A 23,366-nucleotide genomic window follows, 5' to 3' on the forward strand; every position below is an offset into this window, starting at 1 on the left:
AGCGTTATAGCGTGCACTATTGCAGCTAATCTATTGGCAATAAACTGCTTCAGTAGCTTTCCTTCTCCTTTAAGAGGAGGCCTATAAAAACACATCATATCAAGATCTATATGATATCGTATTGTTTTATTAATCATTATGATGTGTTGAAAATAACAAATCAGGATTTTGATCTCTTTATTTCAACACACTGGAATAGTCCCCAAACAGAATATGAATTACTATATGTAGAAAGCAAATGCAGCATTTTTGTAATGCACACATTCAAGTTCTAAGTTTTACCCCTGACCACAGTGGCATTGAATTATAAACTTATTTTAATTTGTTTACTGTAGCTTTTAATACCATCCATATATTGAAAAAGTTTAATACTGTTCTTATACAAAATGTTCCATCATGTGTTGTTCTACTGAAGACTGTAAATGTGAAACGAGTACGGAACTACTAATATTAATGTTTTATTATATGGCTTAGGTCATGCTAATTTCTGCAAGGCAAAGTTAATTTAACATGTAATTAATTTAAAAAATATTGGAAAATCTTCCTACTGCTTTTATTTTTTAACAGGAAAAGTGCATATTTTTTTAAGTCTCCCTTTAACATTTGATCAAATTAAGGGATGCATTTTCACACCAACATATCTGTTCTTTGATGGTAATCAGCCGATGGCCTAGAAGGTCTCTGTAAAGTGATGTAAATATTTCCCATATAAGCTCATGTTCTGACAGAAATCCAGTGTGACTGCAATACACTGTATGGAATATTCGGAGCACAGTAAAGGGAGATGGGTCTGTCTTAAAGCAGAAAAGCACACAGGGATGTAATTTATTACTGAATCCTAATCTTTGGATTGTTGTAGATGCGTAATAATTGCTGTGCCATTCTTTGCAATGTACTAAATGATTTCTGTGCAATGTGGGGCGAGGAGGGAACAGTTACTAGCTGTGTTACAAACCATATGCCTTAGTAATTTCTCTATAACAGCCTTACTCTAACTGATATTAGTTCAGAACATTGTAAAAAGCTGATCACAAATATGTTAAAACAGTAGTTTGCTTATTGGTTACCAAAAATATGCCTTTTTTGGGGAACCAATGAAGAAGTCTGATAAAACATGAAAAATCGTATGCTAATTTAGACGACTCTCTCCGTTTACAGAAACCCCTTGTCTGTAAATATACATAGGCTGCCACTTTGCTTGTTTCCCCAACATTAACAACCAACTATTGCTGATTTTTACTGAGAATTCCCCAACTGTGACAAGTATTATGGCATTGTGCAAAGAATAATCCATGCCTTATTTAAATGTAAGGGATTTATATTGAACATATTCTATAATTCAATAATCTTCTATAATCTTATAAAGTTGTTTTCTTTTCAGGCATAAAAAAAGTGGAACATATGGATAAGTTAAGCTCATGCCAAGATATTGCTTGTCACCAAACAGTTTGGTAATGATTTTATTTAGTTAAATTATATCTTTAGTTTTCTTAAATATACCAAAGTGGGTATTTACCTCATCCTCTGATAAGACGTACTCTTCAGTTGTATGTTATATTGCTTATGTCTGCATAAACGTCAAACTTCTTTTGAGCAATATAATTCTAATTCGTTAGCAATTGTACTGCATCATATTAATTTTATTATACTGATAACCTGCAATAATGGCATAACTATAGCCAAAAGCAAAAAATGTACCATAACAGTAAGGTAGTTAAAGATACATTGTATTAAATATGGAAGTGGTGTCTTGAACTGGTCTACATTCCATACCTTTTCTATAGTTCTTTGTGCTCACTACTGTCAAAAAAAAGTTGTAATGAAAAATTTCCATTCCATTGTCTTTTTCATCATCTGTATTGTCTCTATTAATAACAGGAAAAATATCTTCATGCATTTGTTTCTCATTCATTAATTTATGTAGAGTCAGTGTCTTAAGAATATTAAAAAAAACATGTTACTTATTGTTACAGATCTATGGCCTATGTCAGTGCTACCCTTGATCCATGGCATAGCATCCACATATTTGCGGGTTATTTTTAAACATTGATGTTATTCAAAGTGGTCTATGGAGATCTTGGATAAGCTGGGGCCCATGTAAAATATTTATTTTGTACCTTTCTTAACTGCACATTTGCACAATATTGCAGCACACTCACTACTTCCCAAATCAGTATAAACGGCAAGACCAATTAATTCGTTCACTGTCCCATTCGTAAAACATTTAAATGATACCAGACGCCATGAAGCAGAGCACAATGTTCTGGGTATGTTGGTTTACCCATATTATTATAATTTATACGGAAGCACGGAATCCAGGATTCTGTCCGGGATTCAGCAAAGCTTTGCCTTTTTCAGCAGGATTTGGCTGAATCCAAGTGTCTGGCAGAACTGAATCCAAAAAATAACATGACTTTTCGCCACACAAATACGGAAGGCAAACATATTTTTTTAAGTGAGCAGTTCTCTTTCCTCCTTGTTTCCCTGGTTTACATATGCCAATTAGGGTTCAGCTTTGGTTCGAGATTCGGGTTAATCTTTCACAAAGGGTTCAGGATTTGGTTGAAGCCTAAAATAGTGGGTTCGGTGCATCCCTAATTATTTTTTCGCAAAATATTCATTAAACATACCTATTTACACAGAAAACAGCCAATACCAGAGGTCCCTGCGAAAACAAGTGTACAATCCCAAAGGGGTAGGGTAAACCCACATACCCAAAAGATGAACTCTGCCTTTATAGTGTTCAGTATCATTTAATAAATCTTCTACGAACCCATTAACTTCAGCAATATGGGAGTCAACCTAGTCATTACATTTGCAGTGAACACAACAATCCACAACCAATGATATTTCATCTATATTGCATATTATTTGTTGTCTGTTTTCTTCTAATCCTAAAGATTTATTTGCACTTCTAAAAGGCCTTCTCTTAAAAAGGGGGTAGTTTTATGTCAATGTTCAGCATGAGGCTTGTCTTGAACCTGCTTTCTGCAAAAAATATGTTTATTCCACTAAACAGTGACATTGTATAATTAACTTTTCTTCTAATATTTAGACCGCAATAAGAGCAGGATTGGACGTATGATATTGAGCATATTATTGCTCTTGAAACCAATTCCGCTTATTTCAGGTGGAGCACGAGGAATTAGTAAGACAAACAAGGGACTGTTAATGACTTTTATTATTTTTTTCATTAAAATAATAAAATACATTTTCAGTACAAGCCCTATTCAGTTGGTGTGTTCTGAACATAGATGAATCGCCCGTTTGTGCTTTGAACGTTTGTAGATGTTATTAAATAGTACATTTCTTTATCATTACCAATATGTTCTCCTTTCAGTGCTATAGGTTAAGAACTGTAACCACTTTTTTTCCTGCAGGCTTCATCTTTTCATAAGCTTTGCACCAGGAAGCAAATAGCTATCGAAGGATGTTTCTAAAACTAACAACATTTAAAAACCTGGAATTTTAGGCAGAAAAATATACAGTTGCATCGCCAAGAGTGCCCATTGAGTACCTAATGCTAGTTTTCCTGTTTTGTATTCCATGCATTTTATAGTTACTTTACTAGATTATGGTGATACAGGCTGATAAAATACCACATTGCCAATTTAATGGTCACTGTATGGGGGGGGGGGGTTGGACTTCTGGCTGCCAGTCCAAATGGTATCAGGCCAAAAACTGTGTGTAAAGTTCATCTGCCCCCTCCTGAATGGCATCTCTGTGCCTGAGATCTGCCTCCTTAATAGCTATTTGCAACATGTATGGTGGCCACCATATTTGGCCATGCCATTTGTGCCCATGCCCCCTGGTGGTGGTCAGCAACTGGAAGTCAGGACACGATCACCTTACATTGCACATGATTCCACTCAGCAGTGAGTGCCAGGAAAGCTTAAACCACAAGTAATGTTGCCAACATGAAAAATACCAAACCCTACTGTGATGCTCTTTATTTCTGAATTGGGCTGGGGCAGATCTCTGTTTAAGAAGTATATGTTAAGGTCTGGAGCCTCTCCTGATATTCTTTATTTAGGCCCTTCTGTTTTTTTAATGTCTTGAAATGGATTCTGTCATGGGAAAAGATTGTTTTACAAAATGCGTCGGTTAATAACACTCCTTCAGTAGAATCTTGCGTTGAAATCCATTTTTAATTTGAAATCTTACATGGAGATAGCCATGTTGTTAGTTTCCTAGGTGCCCCCAGTCATGTGACTTGTGCTCTGATAAACTTCAGTCAGTCTTTCCTGCTGTACTGCAAGTTGGAGTGATGTCACCCCACCCCCAGCAGCACTTCAGCAAAACAATGGGAAGGTAAGCAGATACTGTAATTACTCGCGGACACCTGCATTGCTAAAAATGTTCCCATGACCTACCTACTGGTAGAGAACAGCACTTAGTAGCAAAAATCCAAGTCCATCTAACCCAAGTTGCAACTCCTCCAGTTACCTTGAGTAGGAGAAACAGCATGTCTGAAAGTAGTTCCATTTTGAAGTGCTGGCTCTTTCTGAAAGCACATGACCAGGCAAAATTACTTGAGATGGCTGCTTACCCCCAATAATACAACTGAAAAACAAATACATTTGTTGGTTCAAGAATACAATTTTAAATGGTGGAATGTACACTGTGTAATTAGTAGTAAAAACGATACCATAAAAATCATGACAGAAGCCCTTTTAAAGAGACCTTCAAAGCTCCGTTCAATACTAAATGTGAGGTATCACTAGTGATCTTTAATGTATATGTTTATGTAACCTTTATGTACTTCCTATTAACTTTTAATACTTCAGTCATTATTCAAGCAATCAATAGTGAAAACCGTTACATCTTTATTAGGAAGCTTATCAGTTTCTTAAATATTTGGATTTTGTTTATAATTTATTGCTCTGATTTTTGATTATTAGTAAATTCAATTTTGCAGTGGATTATGTGATAAAAATGTACTTTTTTCATGTTACTAATTTCTTTTTTCAACTTTTTTATTTTTTAGATCTTTTAGTATACAAGTCTATTCTTATGCCGCTCTCCATATACAGTTTGGTCCATAAATATTTGGACAGACAACTTTTTTCTCATTTTGGTTCTGTACATTACCACAATAAATGTTAAATGAAACAACTGAACTGCAGACTTTCAGCTTTAATTCAGTGGGTTGAACAAAAAGCTTGCATAAAAATGTGAGGAACTAAAGCTTTTTTTTTTTTAAACACAATCGCTTCATTTCAGGGGCTCAAAAGTAATTGGACAAATTAAAAAACTGAAAATAAAATGTTCATTTCTAATACTTGGTTGTAAACCCTTTGCTGACAATGACAGACTGAAGTCTTGAACTTATGGACATCACCAGATTCTGGGTTTCCTCCTTTTTAATGCTCTGCCAGGTCTTTACTGCAGCGGCTTTCAGTTGCTGTTTGTTTGTGGGACTTTCTGTCCGAAGTTTAGTCTTCAACAAGTGAAATGCAGCTCAATTGGGTTCAGATCAGGTGACTGACTTGGTCATTCAAAAATATTCCACATCTTTGCTTTAATAAACTCCTGGGTTGCTTTGGCTGTATGTTTTGGGTCATTATGAAACACCTCCCAATCAATTTCACTGCATTTAGCTGGATTTAAGTAGACAGTGTCTCTGAACACCTCAGAATTCATTCTTGTGCTTCTGTCCTGTGTCACATCATGGATAAACACTAGTGTCCCAGTGCCACTGGCAGCCATGCACACCCAAGCCATCACACTGCCTCCCAAATGTTTTATACATGATGTGCTATGCTTTGGATCATGAGCTGCTCCACACCTTCTCCATACTTTTTTCTTGCCATCGTTCTGGTAGATGTTGATCTTGGTTTCATCTGTCCATTCTGTTTTTCCAGAATGTTGGTCTTTGTCCAAATATTTGTGGACCTAACTGTATATTAGTGATGTTTTTGGGGAATAACTGACACACAAAGTTATTTTTCTTTCTTTTTCACAATTCCATTTAATTGTCACTTATGTATAGGAAGTGGTCAGCCTTTTGTCTTATTGTGTATTCAGCACTGCTCTCCTTTACTTGTACAAGCCTTGCTGCTATTTTATATTGTGTTGTGCTGAAGATTCGACAGGGGCCTCCATACTACAACATTCTGTTGCAAAATTGTATAAAATTAAATAATATAAATATAAATTAAATTTTACTGGTCTGCCAACAACTTTTGTGCCACACTGAAAAATCTAACCATTTATTCAGTTTGTTTTATTACATAGTCAGGAAGGGCACTATTACAGTTTAAAGGAGAAGGAAAGCTACAGAGGCATTTTATTGCCAATAGATTAGCTGCAATAGTGCAAGCTAGAATGCTATATTTATTCTGTAGAATGTTTTACCATACCTGAGTAAAAAGCTCTAGAATCTCTTTGTTTGTTTAGCATAGGAGCTGCAGTATTAATGTGGTGTGACATCACTTCCTGCCTGCGTCGCTCCCTGCTCTGGGCTCAGATTACAGTAGAGAAGGGAGGGGTGGGGGGAGAGGAGCAAACTGAGCATGCTCTTGCCCAGGGCAATGAGGTTTAAGCTGAAGGCAGGAAGTCTGATACAGAAGCCCATGAGTACACAATAGAAGGAAAGAAATGCAGTATTTCTTTTGACAGGGACTCAGAGCAACATTACTTTGGGGGTTTACTGGTATATTTAGCTGGACCTTTCTGATAAGGCTTACCTAGTTTTAACCTTTCCTTCTCCTTTAACTTTCAGCCCAAAGTAGAGTTATTTCATCAGCTCTTTTTTGTTTTATATTGCTTTCTTTATATTTGTTTTCTTTCGTGGATTTATTATCTAAAATGAAAATAACCACTCTTATGGCACCCTTATTTGCCTTCAGTTTGTCTGCTCATTGACTGGTTGCCTAAAACCTAGAGCTGGTGAAGATCCCAGTTGCTGAATGGAATGAGCAATAACAGTCACATGATCAGTACAATGAGCAAATGTGTTTCACTGTTTGCATGTAGCATGCATTTTTTTGTTTTTATAGGGAAAGGGTGGGTGGTGTGAATCAATGTATCAAATAATTACTGCATAATGTAGCACTTTAATATATTTTTTGGAAAATATAATGTTAATACTTTTTATGCAATTTTTTAAAATAACTTGTAAATGTTTCACTGACAATGCTCTTATACAGACACTCTGCACTATGAGTGGAGCAAACTAGTGCTTGAATAAGGGTTTAAAAATGCATTCAGTCTAATAATTTGCAATAGTAAATTACATTGTACATTTCAATCATCAAGGAATATTTGCAAATTTGGATGCCTTTATGTTAATTTCCGTCAGTGAGGAACATTGTATTTGCAATTGTATATTACTTATACCATTACCTTAGGAAGAAATTACCAAAATTGTAATTGTGGTTGAACACCATTAACATGTTCTTGTAGGCAGGGAAATTTTGGGTGGGCAGAAACTCTTTGTTTTCCACTTAAGATCAATTTTGGCAATCCCACACCATGGGTTGAATGGTACAGAAAAACTGGTTTTCTATAATGGATCACATATTATTTTGATGCTAATTTAGATGCTTTTTTGACATAATTTAATTGTTGTCTTATCCCTTAAACAGTTGGAGCTTTTTGTCTACAATGACCTGCAAGCTGCATTGCCATGCATTTAGTTGGGGAAATACCTCCATGGAATTGTCGATGTTGAAAACACCAGCATAAAATAATTGAAAAAAATCCCACTTCAACAAGGTCGCTTTTTGCATAAATATTTCAGGTCGTTATGACATGGAGTCCCATGCATGTTGTAAGATATAACAGATAATCGGATTATCCTGTAAATAATGTTAAAGGAATTAATGTAATTTGGAAGTAAATTACCTCTATGTTGATGTCCACACCAAAACGAGGATTATTAATATGTCAAGGTCTGGTTATACAGATTTATACTAGCATTATGATGCACTGTAGCACACAGAATCAATCCATAAATGTATGCCATTTTCTTACTTAAGCAGAATGGTGCACAAATTTTTGCACTGATAACCGTGCTTTATCAAAGATCCGAATCTACGTCTATGTAGTACCAGCAACACAATCATCAGTCTATGCCACTTGATTCTTCCCTGTCTTTCAAACCTGCTATAGTGTGGTATAGTTATTTTTTTAAACTTAAAAATGTACAAAATATATATATTTATACTTTAACTTGTTGATTTTTTGTGCTCATGAATGTTCTTACAAGTTGTGTCTTTTCCCTCTCCACAAGCAGATACTACAGTTAGTATTGTAATATGTCAATCAAACCAGTGACTTGTTATAAGCAAGCTTTGTATTAAACATTTTAGGTGGCACCTATATTACCTAATATTAATATGATTGTAATATAATATTGCAGGCAGGGTGCCAAGACATGTTATGATAAATAGAGCATAACCATAATTTAATTATATTTATGTGAAAGTTCATTATATATGTAAAAGTTATATATAAATGATTAATATCAAATGTTTTTCTGAAAGCAGATTACCAAAAATTTGGAAACACTGCCTTGAGATGTGAAACCTAAAGGGATGTTATTTTATCTCTCTTCCCATGATCTACACGAGAGCAACAATTATACCAGTGCAAAGCCACATATACTTATTAGAGGACTCATATTTCTGCAACATGTGGCCATGCCTCATAGATACAGTCCATGCATTCAATCAGTTTTATTAGTGTTGGACAAACTTGTTCCTGGTGGGTGAAAGCACAGTCTGACACAGTGATAGGAACTTTCTCTTGCAGAGAGAAGATTTAAATTGTGATGAATCCTTATGTAGAGAAATTGAATATGCCAACCATCAAAAGTTGAATGTTGTAAGACTTGTGCACCTTTATTTTGATCTGATTTCAGTAGTACTGATTTCAGTTGGGTCAGTTGGCTGGGTTTAATAGTGAGCATAATATATTCTCTTATTCATTACCATGCATTTAGATGATGATCTTTCAACGTAAGTCAACTCAGACAGTACAAAGTTGCAGTATGCAAGTCAATGGGGTAAATCACTTGCTGAGCAATCTAGCCAGCTAATTGGATTGCTTCCATTAAGACAAAAAATTAACAGTATTCTTTCAGTTGTTACAGGAATGTTTAAGAGTAATACATAATATACCTACAAATCTGGCTGAGAAATGCAGATTTGCTCCAATCTTCGCAAATGCAAGTGAGCTTGTTGCAAAGTTTAAAAAGGTCTATGTCTAGGTGATACCAAAATAGACATTTTTTGGCAGAATTCAAAGTGTTGTTTCTGTGTCAGAGCTAAAAGGTGGCCATACACTGGTTTAAATACTGCTACATTTCCAAGTCAACTCCGTATTGGTCAATGTATGCTATACCTACTATATATCCGAACAAGGACAACATCAGCAATTTGATGCAACCCCTTCTCCTTGTATGTCCACAGATCTCATTGATTCAGCACAAGGGTGGCCAAATCAGAAAGAGATCCCGTTATTTGTCATGATCGGCAAATGAGTAGATCTTTAAAATATGGACAGCATTAAGCTGGTCATACACTTGTTGACATTCTGCGGTAAGGTTGCAGGAATTGGCCATTTTTTTTTTAACTAAAGGAAGACTGGGTGGTGGCAAATACAGCAAGATTCTATACTTCAGTCTTCTCAAAAGCCAAACTGAGCGGGACAATTTCAGCTTTTTTAAGAATTATTATACCATCATAAGGCAATAAAAACAAAGCAGTGGCTTGAGAACAAAAAGGCATGCATCTCCTGCAGTGCCTCCGTAGTTCTGCGTTTTATAGCAAGTCCAACTGTCCTATCAAAGACAAAAACATTGCCTACACTGTGCTTACAAAAGAAATGGGTATGATACATGTAAATGTTGCCAGATGTCGAATATGTGTTTTAAAAATTCTGGTTGCTTCAGATATGTGAGTTAATAAGATTTCCTTGCAGATAATCCTTATAATTTGCAGTTATTTCCTTTGCAGGTTTGATAAAGTACACTTCTGTGGTATTCCAGAATATCTGAGCATTGACTTGGTACTAGTCATTCAAGGCTATTATAAGTGTTCTTTGCTCTTATAGTGCTGAATATTTTACTTTTCCCTACCTGAATATGATGTTTGATAACTAGCGCATTGCATATCATTATATAATGTGAGTCTGTGTTAAGAAAATAGTGCAAGGAGAAATTATTTTCAGTAGTTGATATCTTTCAATACAATATTTCTTCCAATATTTTTACCAAAAATGTAGGATCTGCGCTTCTTTTGTAATCTGTATTTGGTAACTTAATTTTCAGTTCATGGCATAATTCCCTATAATATTATTTACAGGTTTGTAATAATTTACAGGTCCATGATGTGAATTTTAACATTCAGTTTTTCTATTCCGTATATATCCTTTTAATTTTTATTTATTTATTTTATTTTTTTACAGGTTTTTAATCATTTATCGAACTGATATGTTTAAGCAACTATTATTTTCAGGTTGTTATAAGTTAAATACATTGATTGCACTCTTAACAACTGCTGATAATGAATGTCGCCTGGTAGGTCAGACGACCAGCAACACCTAAAGTTGTCGACCAGTACTATACCCTTTATTTTTGTGCTTATGTCTGCAAACATATCATATTTCACTTAATTATGGACTGATAATACTCAATACACTTGATTGTGTGCTGTGAAGCTTTGGAAATGATTGTATGTATTTATTGCAGGACTTTTTATCAGTGTCTTCAGATAATTATGAATTAACATTTGCATCTTAAACTTGTCTTATTCTGTTTGCTTAATGTTTCTTCCATTTAAATCAATAACAGATTTAACTTCTTTTAAACATATTTTAGGTTGACCATAAAAATTATGTTTATTTTCAGAGAGAACAGGATATGAGAATGGGTGATATGGGCGTCCGTGGAGCAATAAACATGGGAGGTAGGGATCTTTGGTTAAAAAAAAAAAAAAAAAAACTTGCTACATTCTCAAACTTCATTCTTTGAGACTGTTCAGATTTTTTTTCTTCACGGATCATAAATGAAAACTTGAATTTTTATTATATAGATAGGGAAATGAACTGCAATATAAGGTGGAGATTCTAGCTTGTTGAAATATGAAGGTGAACTTCAAATAAAACTCTAATCCTACAAGAATCTTACTGAATTTTGGTCTTAGAATACCCAATGTTTTAAAGTGTTTTATATTTCGTGTATCATAAATAACATCATCTATATAAGCTGAACATTTCTTTCGAGAGAGCAAGTCCAAAGAGGTTTTTGGCTCAGTAGATGTGTCACAGCCTCACTTTAGTGATGTCTTTCCCAGATGTTGTAGTACTACAATGGTCATTAAGAGTACTAATGTGCTGAAAAAAACAGGAGTACCAAATTGAGCTATCTTATCACTGATGGATAATAGGACATGCTCACTTAAAAATTAGCTTTTAGCCTATTCTAAATGTTGTCTGCGTTGTCTTTACAACTGGTATTTGACTGTAATTCAGATTGGGAGCTCGCATTTGTGACACTGGCAACCACATAGCAGTGTAAACATTACATGAAAACCTGTAAACAAGTGTCAAAGGGATCTATTATCCGGAAACCCATTTAAATAAAGGCAACCCCAAAATACAGGAATAGAATTCCAATAGAATCCTATTAAGTAAATCAGTTCTTTACCTGGTAGGGTTTTGTGTAGACCACAGATTACAAAATGTAACTTCTACAGGACGGAAATAATTGATGCCTTATTACAAATGAATAATTTTCTTTTTTTGAATTTACTCGCTTTTTGAAAAGTAAACATAATTTCAAGCAACTTTGCAAAATAAATCAATTAAAAAATATGCAGACTTTTCATGATCTTTCTGACAACTTTGCTGAGCTGACTGACTACTGTTACTTTGTATCAGCCACCAGCTGTCCTCAGCCTGAATCCTCCAAAACCCACAATTCCCTGCAATAAGGAAAGGGACATGTGGGATATATAGTTCCTGCATGCTGTCTGTAAGCTGTGGAGAAGTTGTTACAATTTGTAACATCAGTGTTTAGTCCCTCCTTCCCTGCCAGGATTTCAAATGATGCAGAAAAAGAAAAACTGTTAAACTGCTGGATTTCAGCATCGAAAATGGCATTTATTCATACTTTTTGAAGAAACCGGTAACTGTGGGTATATGAGGGGTTTCTGTGTTATGTGGGCCTCATCAAATTTTGGTTTGGAAGCAATGTATCAATATTGCAGTAATCATTAATATTTTCAGGCAAACTTTTTGATGACAATATCCCTTTAAAGGGAACTAAGGGCTTATTTATAAAAAGTTAATATATCCAAATATTTTTTTGTTACTATTTATTCATACAGAAAATAAATGATCACTTTATGCTTGCCCTCACTCATGTCATGGCTTCCTGTGTTTATGGGGGTTATTTATCAAAGGTCAAAAAAAAAAACCTCGAATCGATCGAGTTTTCAGGCAAACCCTCCGAAAAAAACTCGAACATCATGAGCCCTATTAACCTCTTCAAATGGTTCAAGGGATCTCTGCCATTGACTCCTACATGGCCTCGACAGGTCTTAGATGGTGTATTTTCCAAGGTCGGGGTATAATAAATCTCGAGGAATTCGAGGTTTTTTTGTTGTTGTTTTTTTTAACCGAAATCAGTTTTGACCCCAAAAAAAATCACCTCGAAAACTCGAATTGTCGTGGAAAACACAACTCGTAAATAACCCCCAAAATGTTGCAAAGGTAGTTTATTGGAAGAAAGCATGTGCAGCTATGTCTATTGCTCCATTTCAAAGCAAACTATTAGCCACATCTCAGTGGTTTCCTTTACTGTAAATCTCTACCTATGCATTATTTCAGCTGTTTATTCAACTGCCTTTAAACGCCACAAATATATAACCAATATATGCTGTGTTTAGACGTGTTGAAAGAGCTTACCACTGTACATGGTAGGCCCGGGTGCACACGCCCCAGACCTTCAGCAAGGGGAGCAAAATACCAGGAGACTGGCACAAGCCTGGAACCCACGAAGTAGTAAAGCAAGAGTCGGATAGTAAAAGGTTAAGAAAGCTTACATTTTATTTTTCCAAAAATTAAGAACCAAGGCCTGATGCATTTCGTGTCTACCAAGGACACTTAGTCATAGGCTGAACAGTAAACTCTGCATGCTGTTTTAATAATCTATATCGGGTCCCCAACCACCGGACCGCGGACAGTCCTGAACTGGGCCACCGAGCCTAGTTGCTGTTGCTGCTGCCACCCTTTACACCGGTCCCTGGGCCAAAAAAGGTTGGGGACCACTGATTTATTTGAACAAATAAAATCTATCTGTGAAAAAGTATAGGTTTTCATTAATAGATTAATTGCCTCTATACTTCAGTTTATTTCATATTATACATCTATGTATAGTAGCAATTATAGGTCTGTGTTTGTGACAATACATATTTTATTTACCCGACAAACTGTAGATTTTAGAAAACTTTGGGCAGATGCTTGCACAGAACCTAAGTATCAAAATAACGTTAAATGCATTGTCAGGATTTTTCATTTCAGATTGTTGATATTAAGGGAAACATTTGTATTTGGTTAAAAGTTCTTTAAATATTTTTGTAAATAATTTTAGGCATGGCTCCGAAAAATACTGTGCCCCCCCCCATATTCCGGATAATAGATCCCATAACTGTATCTGTAGGTGGCTATAGAGAGGCTTACCTTTTGGTTACATATCCTTCAAATTAAATCATTGGTGCAATCTGGTTGTTAAGCCAATTCACATCATTATCTGTGTGTAGACCAGTGGGGTTTCCTACTTCTTTTGGAAAGGACCATAATCAAAACACACTTGCCTGCCTACAGGGGATTTCCATTCAATTGGAAGCCATTGCAGGGACAAATGGTGTATCATTGAAGTCACCTCTTGTTCTGTAACATGAATTGAACCTTTAATGCAACAAAATACTGTCTTAACGAAAGACACAACTGCTGCTGTTGACATAAGGGCAAGATCAACAGTCACTTAAAGGAAAACTAGACCCTCAAAATGAGCAACAGATAGTTTATATTATACTGAGTGGCATATTAAAGAATCTTACCAAACTGGAATATATATTTAAGTAAATATTGTCCTTTTACATGTCTTGCCTTGAGCCACCATTTTGTGATGGTCTGTGTGCTGCCTCAGAGATCACCTGACCAGAAATACTACAACTCTAACTGTAACAAGAAGAAGTGTGGAAACAAAAGACATGTGACCTAACATGTATGGTTTGTTTGTCTGCACCGTGAATCCCAAGTGACGGCCCTTATTTTTTTTAAAATGGCAATTTTCTATTTAGGATTCCCCAATGGCACATACTACTAAAAAATAATATTATTATGAAAATGGTTTATTTGCCTGAAGCAGGGTTTTATATATGAGCTGTTTTAGTCAATATATTTTTATAGAGACCTACATTGTTCGGGTTATAGTTTTCCTTTAAATATCGGGAAACAACTCCATGTATACAAAGTTTTTGAACAATTGTAGTTTGCCTACAATGAATGGTAGTTAATTTCTGATAAGTGTAAAACAAATGACAAACCTCACCTTAGTAAGCAAAGCCAATCAAAATGTTTGACTTCTCGAAATAGCCACCTTTTAAAGTGATCTCATCAAAACAAACTGTGGACATTCTAATAATATCTCTTTGTCTGAAATGTAATTCTAACACTGCCAAAAGGGCCTGATCTGTTACCTGAAAAAATTATTCCAAATCTTATTTAATCACGTTAGTCAAGCAAAATAAACTTTAATTACACTATATTTTAATTATTTGAATCTTGTTTCCTTCAGTCTGGGAATTCATAATTATAGCAAGCAGGCAGGCGCCATTTTGTGGACACTGTTATTAAGGCAAGTCTTGCATCATCTCAGAATCTTGTTTGTGCACCAGAATGGGGGACCTGATGTCCAGCCCCATGCACTGGCTACACAATTAAATGGTAAAGAGAGAGGGGGAATGTGTGGAGAGCAGTGACATCTAGTTAGAGCTGAATGGAAAGTGAAAGTAATTGCCTGCCCGCCTCTATGCCTAAGGCATAAAGGCAGGCAATATTTGATTGACAGCTGAGATTTTAAAATGATTTTACAACCGCTATGAATGCATAATAAAAAAAAAAATTATTTGGATTTCATTAATTTGAAAAGTACTTTTATTATACAGCTTTTTATGTCTGGATGACCAGTCCGCTTTAAAGGAGAACTAAATCCCCCACAATGTTAAGTCCCCACTGGCCCCCCTCCCTGCCTCCCCCTGCAAAGTCTTACCCCAGAATTCTGTCCCCTCTTGAAATAGTGACCGCAGCGGAGCTCACAGGCATCATCTTCTTCTGCCCAAGGGCTCAAATAGGGCTGCCCAAGTCTCATAGAGTATGGCGTGGTACTAAACAATGTTGTTGTAGCTTTTTATTCAGAATTCCAGTAACTCTATGCAGGTTTCCAACTTTAGAGTCAGTAAAATGCCCCCAAACCCTAAAACCACATCTTTTATATGTAACTGTTACTTTTAAATGTGGAGAGTTAATTCTTTTATCCTTTCATGTACAAAAACCTCATGTGATGACCCAAAAATGTTGAAACTTCTGTCTACAATTCTGTTTCCATTCTGCAGGGGTCCATATCTTGTGCTTTTGAAGTGAGCATACACGGACAAATAAAACAAAAAAAAAAAGTTGTATCTGCCATTGCACCATGTCAGAGAGTAGTGATGTGTGGCAGAGTGAGGTTGTTTTTTTTGTTTTTTTTTTTTTTTGTTTTTTTTGGGTAGTCAGCCCGAAGTCGCCCAACCCATGGGTTTCGGGCCGGCCCGCACATCACTACCAGATAGTGGTTCATGGTCAGGTGAGAGAGTGAAGTTGGATCAATAGAAAGGAGACCATAGCATGTACAGGCACTGGTATACTCTCAGACCATTTGCTTTGCAGGCTGATCGGTTGTAGAACAAAATCTTTAGCCAAAGCAAGCCTCTTAACTCTTCTTAGTTTCGCAGAGGTTATTGAGCTCCGAAATGACCCTTCATCTCTGCTTCCCAAAGTTTCTTATGTTTTCAGTAATTCAGCTCTGCCTTGCCTTTATTTAATTAAAGTTTCTACTTGATTCTATTCGCTTAACCTTATTGAAAAGAGGTTCAGGTGTTGAACTTGATGGACGTGTGTCTTTTTTTCAACCTAACTTACTATGAGTGCGCTACACTTTGTAGTTTGAAACGTTTCTCACATGACTTATTCATTTTGCTAAATTATATTTTGAAATTTAAGGATAAATTGGTTTAAATTCTACCTAATTCTACCTTTTTATGTAAACATAAAAACCCTGGGTGTTCTAAAACGTTTGATTTATAGTCTAAGGCAGACTCCTAATTCAAGACCAATGCTGTACCTGTGCCAGTCTTCCCCATCAGACGTGATAGCAAGAGCAAAATACAACTATGTAGTCGTATATAAAAATGTACTCTACAGTGTGTACACTCTCTGTGTACAATATCTGCATTTGTATGCACTGATAAACCGTAATTCCTTTATTCATACATTCATTGTATCTTTTATTTATAAACCTGGATCAGTCGATAACTGCCCTGTTCTGATAAGTATATTTTAGAAATAGCAGTGTTCCTCAAAACAAAATTATGTGAGGTGTTATGAGGGGCTATTCAAATGGACCTTAAAATGCAAACGTGTACCTGCAACAATGTTATGATATAATATTTCTTACATGATGTTTTTTTCATTAGTAATGTTCTTTAAGTCTTGCTTATGGATCTAAAATGTGAAGTAATTTTAAGGAGAATATTCCTTTCTTTAGAAAAGTTACTGTATTTCTATAACCGTTTCCATGTATTTCTATGATATTTAGCTCATAAATGTGTGTGTGGTTTGCTTTCATAGAATTTCTGAGAAATCTCAACCTTTAGAAATATGCAGGACATATCTTATAATAGTCATATTTATTTATGCCAACAGAATGCCTATTAAAATAATTCATACAGTCTCAAAAAATGCAGTAACTGTAATATCTTGTTCTTGCCAGTAGAACTTGGTACTACTTTTGCCAACTCGTTCAACGTAAAATACTTAATTGTTGTGTTAACTGCAGTAGTTTTAGAACAGCTCTAAGTACAGATTGTTTTGCATAGATACCTATAGCCCAGCAACTGCTGGTACCCAAGGTCCTCCTCCAATGATGGGGATGAATATGAACAACAGAGCAACTGTGCCTGGCCCTACATTGGGTCCTAGTTCTGCGATTGGAACAGAAGGAGCTGCAAGTCTGGGAGCACCAATGATTCCGGATAATGGATCAGTGGTAAAGTATTTATAGTATTTTTATTTTTTACATTTTGTTTACTTTCTTAGTAATATTCTTTGGCAAGTTCATACTGTATAAATTGTCATTTTAGAATAATATTTTAGCCATTATGCTATTTTGCTATTATTACACATTTTGGTGCTAATTAAAAGTTAGAGACCGACAAGGTTTAATATAATGGTAATCCAAGTATTTATGTAGTTAACATATTAAGTAACTTATTTTATTTGTAAGGGCTACAAGTATTTATATAGGGAAATTTTAACAACAAAACCTCTTTCTTTATGTTAATCATTTTTGGATCAGCGAATCAAAAGTAGTTTACTTTTTATTTTTCATTTATAGTGATATTCATATAAACCAAAGTCAATCCAAATCAAATATAAATATTCATATAAATATAAAAGATAAATCAAAACAACCTTTTCACCCATAATGATAAACCTAAGTCTTAATTATGGGGGCGTGTTCTTCCCACAATGTGAATTAATCTGCACATTAACTAATGCAACTGTGAACCAAAAACTTGGGCTGTGTTTGAGCTGGCAGTTTGGATAGACAACATGCTTATATGCAGAAGTGCAGGTTAGTTTGCATAGTAATCTGCATTCTGATCTTAAATTAAGGGACTGCTTTATGAACATTTAACATTTCCAGATCTTCAAATAGTTTATAGTATTTAATTGCTATGATGTGATTGTTGGCTTAAATTTCTGTAATTTTTGGTGGTTTGATTTTTTTTTTTAAAAAAAGTACTCATTTAACTGAACTCAACATAAAATATTAGTGCACAAAGCTTTGGTTTTGTCTTTTTAATTTGCATTACAATGCTGAGTCTGGCTAGGCAGGTTGCAGTGATTTATTTTTCTGGGTTGTTTTTGCATGTGCAAGTTTTCCTGATTATCATTCAGAAATGTGCTTAGTATAGGGGAAAATCTAGTTTTATGCCATCTCAATTTACAGACTATGAGCAAATGTAAAGGTTTCTCTCCCACTTATACATGTACTATGACTTATCCAGTTTAAATAAAAATTAAAGCTTAATTACAGAAGATGCGTAAATGCTGTACATTATGTTTTGGGCTTCTGTACCAGCCCAAGGTAACCACAGCCCTACCATAGCAGTAAAGATCTGTGTCTCCAAAGATGCCCCAGTAGCTCCCCATATCAGCCCTGTAGCATCAGCTTATTTGACAGGCAAACCTAATTTTCTGTTTTATTTGTGACAACCCCTAAACTTCACTTCTCAACAGCTGCTCAGAGCCCACTGATGTGTCGCAGACACTCCTAACAAAAGCCAAGGTGGGGAACTCCTCTGACAATTTTGAAGGCCTGCATCATCGCTACTATATAGGGGCTGAACTTTTAGGCTTGTTTAAAAATTTCAGTATATAAAATATGCCATTCCCAGTGGCGGAAACTACCGGGGATGTGTGTGTGGGGGGGGTGTTTAGGCTTGCGCCAACGTGAATCTGGCAAAAACATTTTGTCCAGGAAGGGGTGAGGGGCTCAGCCTGCACCCAGGTATACTAGTTATGTTACTGGGCATTCCTGTTCATTTTTAGGGTTTTGCTATCCTTCAAGCTGTAGCTGCTGTATCAGATGGCTGCCATTCAAGTCAAGGGGCATGTAGCAAGAGTGATGTCCGGCATTTCTGCCCTGGCTCAAATACAATAAGCCTTAAGGTCAATGATACTAAATTTACCTGCTGTGTTTAAGTAGAACCTAAGAACATGGAACGAGACACATTCCCTGAACTAATGTACTTCCTTGTGGGCATGTCCAGTGAAACGTACTTAGGTGTGTTTTGGGGCAATTTGTAGAAGTGAGGGACTCCATTATAGCGAGATTATTAATGCTGCCCTCATGGTTACACATCAGCTTGTTTATATAAACTATAGAAGAGTTTCTGTAGCAAACACACCAGTTTTGCCAGGACAACAGTACATTGAATTTTCATTTTTTTTATATTACTATTACTTGAAATGTGATTAAGCGCCAGATGTCATGTACGATATTTATTGTATGATTTCCTACAACTAGCAGAAATAAACCTCAACATATAGCCTTTTAAGACAAGCCAACAGAAGTTTTCAATCATCAGACAGATCATCCAAATACATTATCCTTGTTCAAACTGTGATCAACTGACCATCCCAATTACATCAGTTGCCAATATGTGTTGGACACATGGGAGACAAAGTTAATGAAACTATACTTTAGCATTTGACGTTGGGAATACTCCCTAAATGCTTTTAAGGAATATCAGGTTTTAACTGAAGCCATGCAAGCAACATCTTGATTGGAGGAAGGTGTTTGCTTGTAATTGATTTAATCCGAGGGGCATTCAAATCATGTCAAGGACTGATAGCAAAATAATGCACTGCAAATGTGCTGAGGATAGTACTCAATAGACCTTTCAAAGCTTCTACTTCTGCTTTAAAGGAGAACTAAAGCTTAACTAAAGAAGTAGGTAGAAATGTTGTACATTATGTTTTAAGTTTCCATACCAGCCCAAAGCAACCACAGCCGTTTAGCAGTAAAGATCTGTGTCTCCAAAGATGCCCCAGTAGCTCCCCATCTTCTTTTCTGCTGATTCACTGCACATGCTCTTGTGCTGCTGTCACTTACTGAGCTTAGGGACCCACTCACAATATACAGTACACATAGAATAGAAATGTCACAATATAAGGCTGATTAGTAATTAATACAGATAATTACTACATGGCAGCACAGAAACCAGTGCAACCAGCATCAGAATTTGATAATCAGCCCTGTAGCATCAGCTTATATTACAGACCAACCACATTTTCTGCTGGATAATTAGCGTTGACCCATAAGTTTAGCTTCTCAACAGCTGCTCAGGGCCCACTGAGCATGTGAGTGTCGCAGACACTTTCCAAGATGGTGACCTAGTAATAAAAGCAATAGTAACTCAACATCTCGGCTTTTTTTTGCAAACTCTTACAACTATTGTTTAGGGCAGCCTAATTAGTCCAAGTATATTAAACTTGATTTGAAGTTTTTACTGAAGCAAAATAGAATTTAAAAAAATCCTCCCCTTGTCAGCATAACTTTTATGCAAATGTACTTAAGGCGAATGCACATATTTTCGTATGAAAGAAGCCTTTCTCTGCTTTTCACAGAAATTTAATGTTTGCAGAATATTACTTTCTATGCTATTTTAATTTACATCTCAGAATAGTACCTTGATACACAGAGTACAGAAATCTCTAAATGAATAAATTTTTTTAGCTGATTTTTTTAAAATTTTAATCTTATTTGAAATTACCATGCTGGATATTAGTTTTTTTTTTTCTCTTGTAGTTTAGTAACTAATGTGATTGCTCCTCTCTTCCCTCTATGTATGAAACGACTCTACTGGACTGCCTTCTGAACTTCATCACTACGCTTTGTGAAATGTTTTCCAATTATGTTTCCAATACTTTATTCTACTTAATGGACTGTGTGTCGAACAAACGCACGTATAGCGCACTGATAGATTCTCGCAGGCCTCACCATCACAGATGGTCTCCCCCATGGTTAACAGAGCAGGAACTGAAGCTGCTCAGCCAGCAATGGGTGGTGTAAATGCAGTTGGTGGTGGAGGACCAGGTGGCTTTGGTAGAGGAAATCAAGGGGGAAACTTTGATGGATCTAACAAGCGACGACGTTATTAGTACATCATCATTCCTTATAATACATTAAGAAAACAAAAATTCCAGTGGAATGCCTTTTACTTTTTTTTAAGTGTTATTTGATGCTATTGTTTTGCTGTATATGTAGTATTTGTAGAACCTTTGTGTTATGTAGCTTCATATTTTTGTGTTTTGGTAAAAAAAAAATGTGAATTAACATAAAACCTTATGAAAGCTGAATGTGACTAAATTAACATTTTAATAGTGCTGTACACATGCAGATATAATCACAATAAAAGTAAGCTACGTGTTACAGTGTGTAATAAAGCTTTTTTTTAAAGGTAGGAATAAGCTTATAGACTTAATGATCCAAAAAAAGTAAGTACAGAGTGCATGGGTGGACTGTATCACACACAAGTAATTTTATTGTGTCCGAAATTGTCTTTACTGTAAATCCGCTTTTGTGTAGTAACCTACCAATTTATTTGTCCAACATTAAACAAACTATGCATTTATAGATCATTATTCAGTACTTTTATACCACTTTAAATGGCTGTTCTATGTGTGCAACCCCTACATTTGGGCTAAATATGAGTATTGATGATCATTTACATACTAACACAGGCAGGGGATGTTTTTTTGGGGGGGGGGGGCAGGAAGACCTATTTTTTTTTAAAACTCTTATATTCTTCAGAAAAGGGTGGTGTGGGATTTTTACCTATAAAGCTTGATAATGTGAGTGCAGAGTTTGTGTTATATTAAGGGCTGTGTTGTGTTTTTCCATCCACCAAGCCACTGATTTAAAAATACTAGTATTGACTTAGACGGCATAATACTACATCGCACCATAGTGTATGAAGCTGGATGTAGACACAGGTGTCTGTCACAAAAAGCAAAACTATTCGATACAATATAAACGTGTAGCCTCCAGCTTGGGATTGCATTATGCAGACCTTTGAGATCTGTACATTGTATCTTGTTAAAAAAAAACAAAAAAAAAACACTTATTTATGTATCTACTCTGTGTTTACCAGATTCCAGAAAAAGATGTGACCACAGAATAAACCTGTAGGAGATAAATAGTCTTTATTTGGAATACACTGTGGGCCAAAAACAGAACAAAAATGCATTCAACTTTAGTTTGCAGAGGTAATGCACCTAGACTTAAGGTGGCCATACACTAGAAGATCCGCTTGTTTGGCAAGGTCGCCAAACGAGCGGATCTTAACCCGATATGCTCACTAACGGCTGGGCGATATCGGGTGAATCCGAACGTTCGGCCCTGCAATTCCTATACTATCATCTACAAAGGTTGTATTGTTTTCCTGTTAAACACACCAGAGATGCATTCCAAAAATTATGTATTTACACAGAGTTCCCTAATTACCTGTCTCAATAAAATACACTATTTTGAATATTTGCCTATCAAGTGTCCAATTAACAATCTTAATTACCAGTAATTGCATCATTAGAAAGACTACAGTATTATACATCAGCTATACGCAATGTTAGAATGCATCCAAACTGTCTGGTTATTAATGTTTTTCTTTTACTTGTTTTGTACGATGAAATATAAGTGAGGACTTAGCTCACCTTTTGACACAAGTAGAATTTCTGTCTTATATTTTCTATACTTATTTCCACAATTAAACTTTGTGATGAAGGGGGTTTATCACCTGTTGGCAAAGAGATAAAATTATCATAATGCAGCCCACCATTTTTTCACCAGATTGGTGCTACTGTATAAATTAGACAACAATTTCAAAATTTGCTTTCACTAAACCAAACTCTTTATCAAGGGTCGAATTTCGAAGTGTAAAATACCTCAAATTTGGCCATCGCACGATCGAAGTAAAATCGTACGATCGAACGATTTTAGAGTTTAATCGAACGATTTTACTTCGATGTGTGAAGACTTTGAAAAATGCTGTAAAAGGTCCCCATAGGCTAACATAGCACTTCAGCAGGTTTAATTTGGCAAAGTATTGAAGTCAAAGTTTTTTTAAAGAGACAGTACTTTGATTATCGAATATTCTAGCTATTTTACTTTGAATCAAATTCGAAGTCGTAGTATCCTATTCGATGGTTGAAGTATCAAAAAAATTACTTTGAGTTTTATTACTTAGAAAATTACCTCGAATTCACTTCGACCCTTGATAAATCTGCCCCTTAATGTTTTGTGAGCTGAAACAACAAACAAATGGCTATAAAGACTTAGAATATCCATCCATCGATCTGTGGGCTAAACTGGTGGAACAAGAGGCTATTTACTGTATAGCCTTTTCTACTATGCTGCTCATTTGGGCCAACAGCCAAAACGATTTGAACAATAAGGAATTGAAGAAAAGCTGCTTGCCCCTCTATACTTCTCATTTGCTGACTTGGTACATCAGCAGATGATATTTTGG

General features: G+C 35.7%; 1 protein-coding gene across 5 annotated transcripts in view; it reads left to right on the forward strand.

Moving 5' to 3' along the window:
• Positions 1–23,366, forward strand: part of pspc1.L (paraspeckle component 1 L homeolog) — a 71,057-nt gene that overhangs the window by 20,459 nt on the left and 27,232 nt on the right. The window contains exons 7-9 of one of the 5 annotated variants that reach the window (XM_041582670.1): positions 10,856–10,913; positions 17,148–17,317; positions 20,812–21,475. The exons of 1 other annotated variant lie outside the window; for it this stretch is intronic. In XM_041582670.1, the coding sequence (XP_041438604.1) occupies positions 10,856–10,913; positions 17,148–17,317; positions 20,812–21,000 (417 nt within the window). In that variant the 3' untranslated portion in view covers positions 21,001–21,475. Of the gene's footprint in view, positions 1–1,381; positions 1,403–7,589; positions 10,675–10,855; positions 10,914–17,147; positions 17,318–20,811; positions 21,476–23,366 lie in introns of those variants that run through there. 3 more of the 5 variants (XR_005965519.1, XM_041582671.1, XM_041582672.1) reach the window with 3 other exon arrangements.

The sequence above is a fragment of the Xenopus laevis genome, chromosome 2L (assembly GCF_017654675.1).
Source record: "Xenopus laevis strain J_2021 chromosome 2L, Xenopus_laevis_v10.1, whole genome shotgun sequence".
NCBI classification, from domain to species: domain Eukaryota; kingdom Metazoa; phylum Chordata; class Amphibia; order Anura; family Pipidae; genus Xenopus; species Xenopus laevis.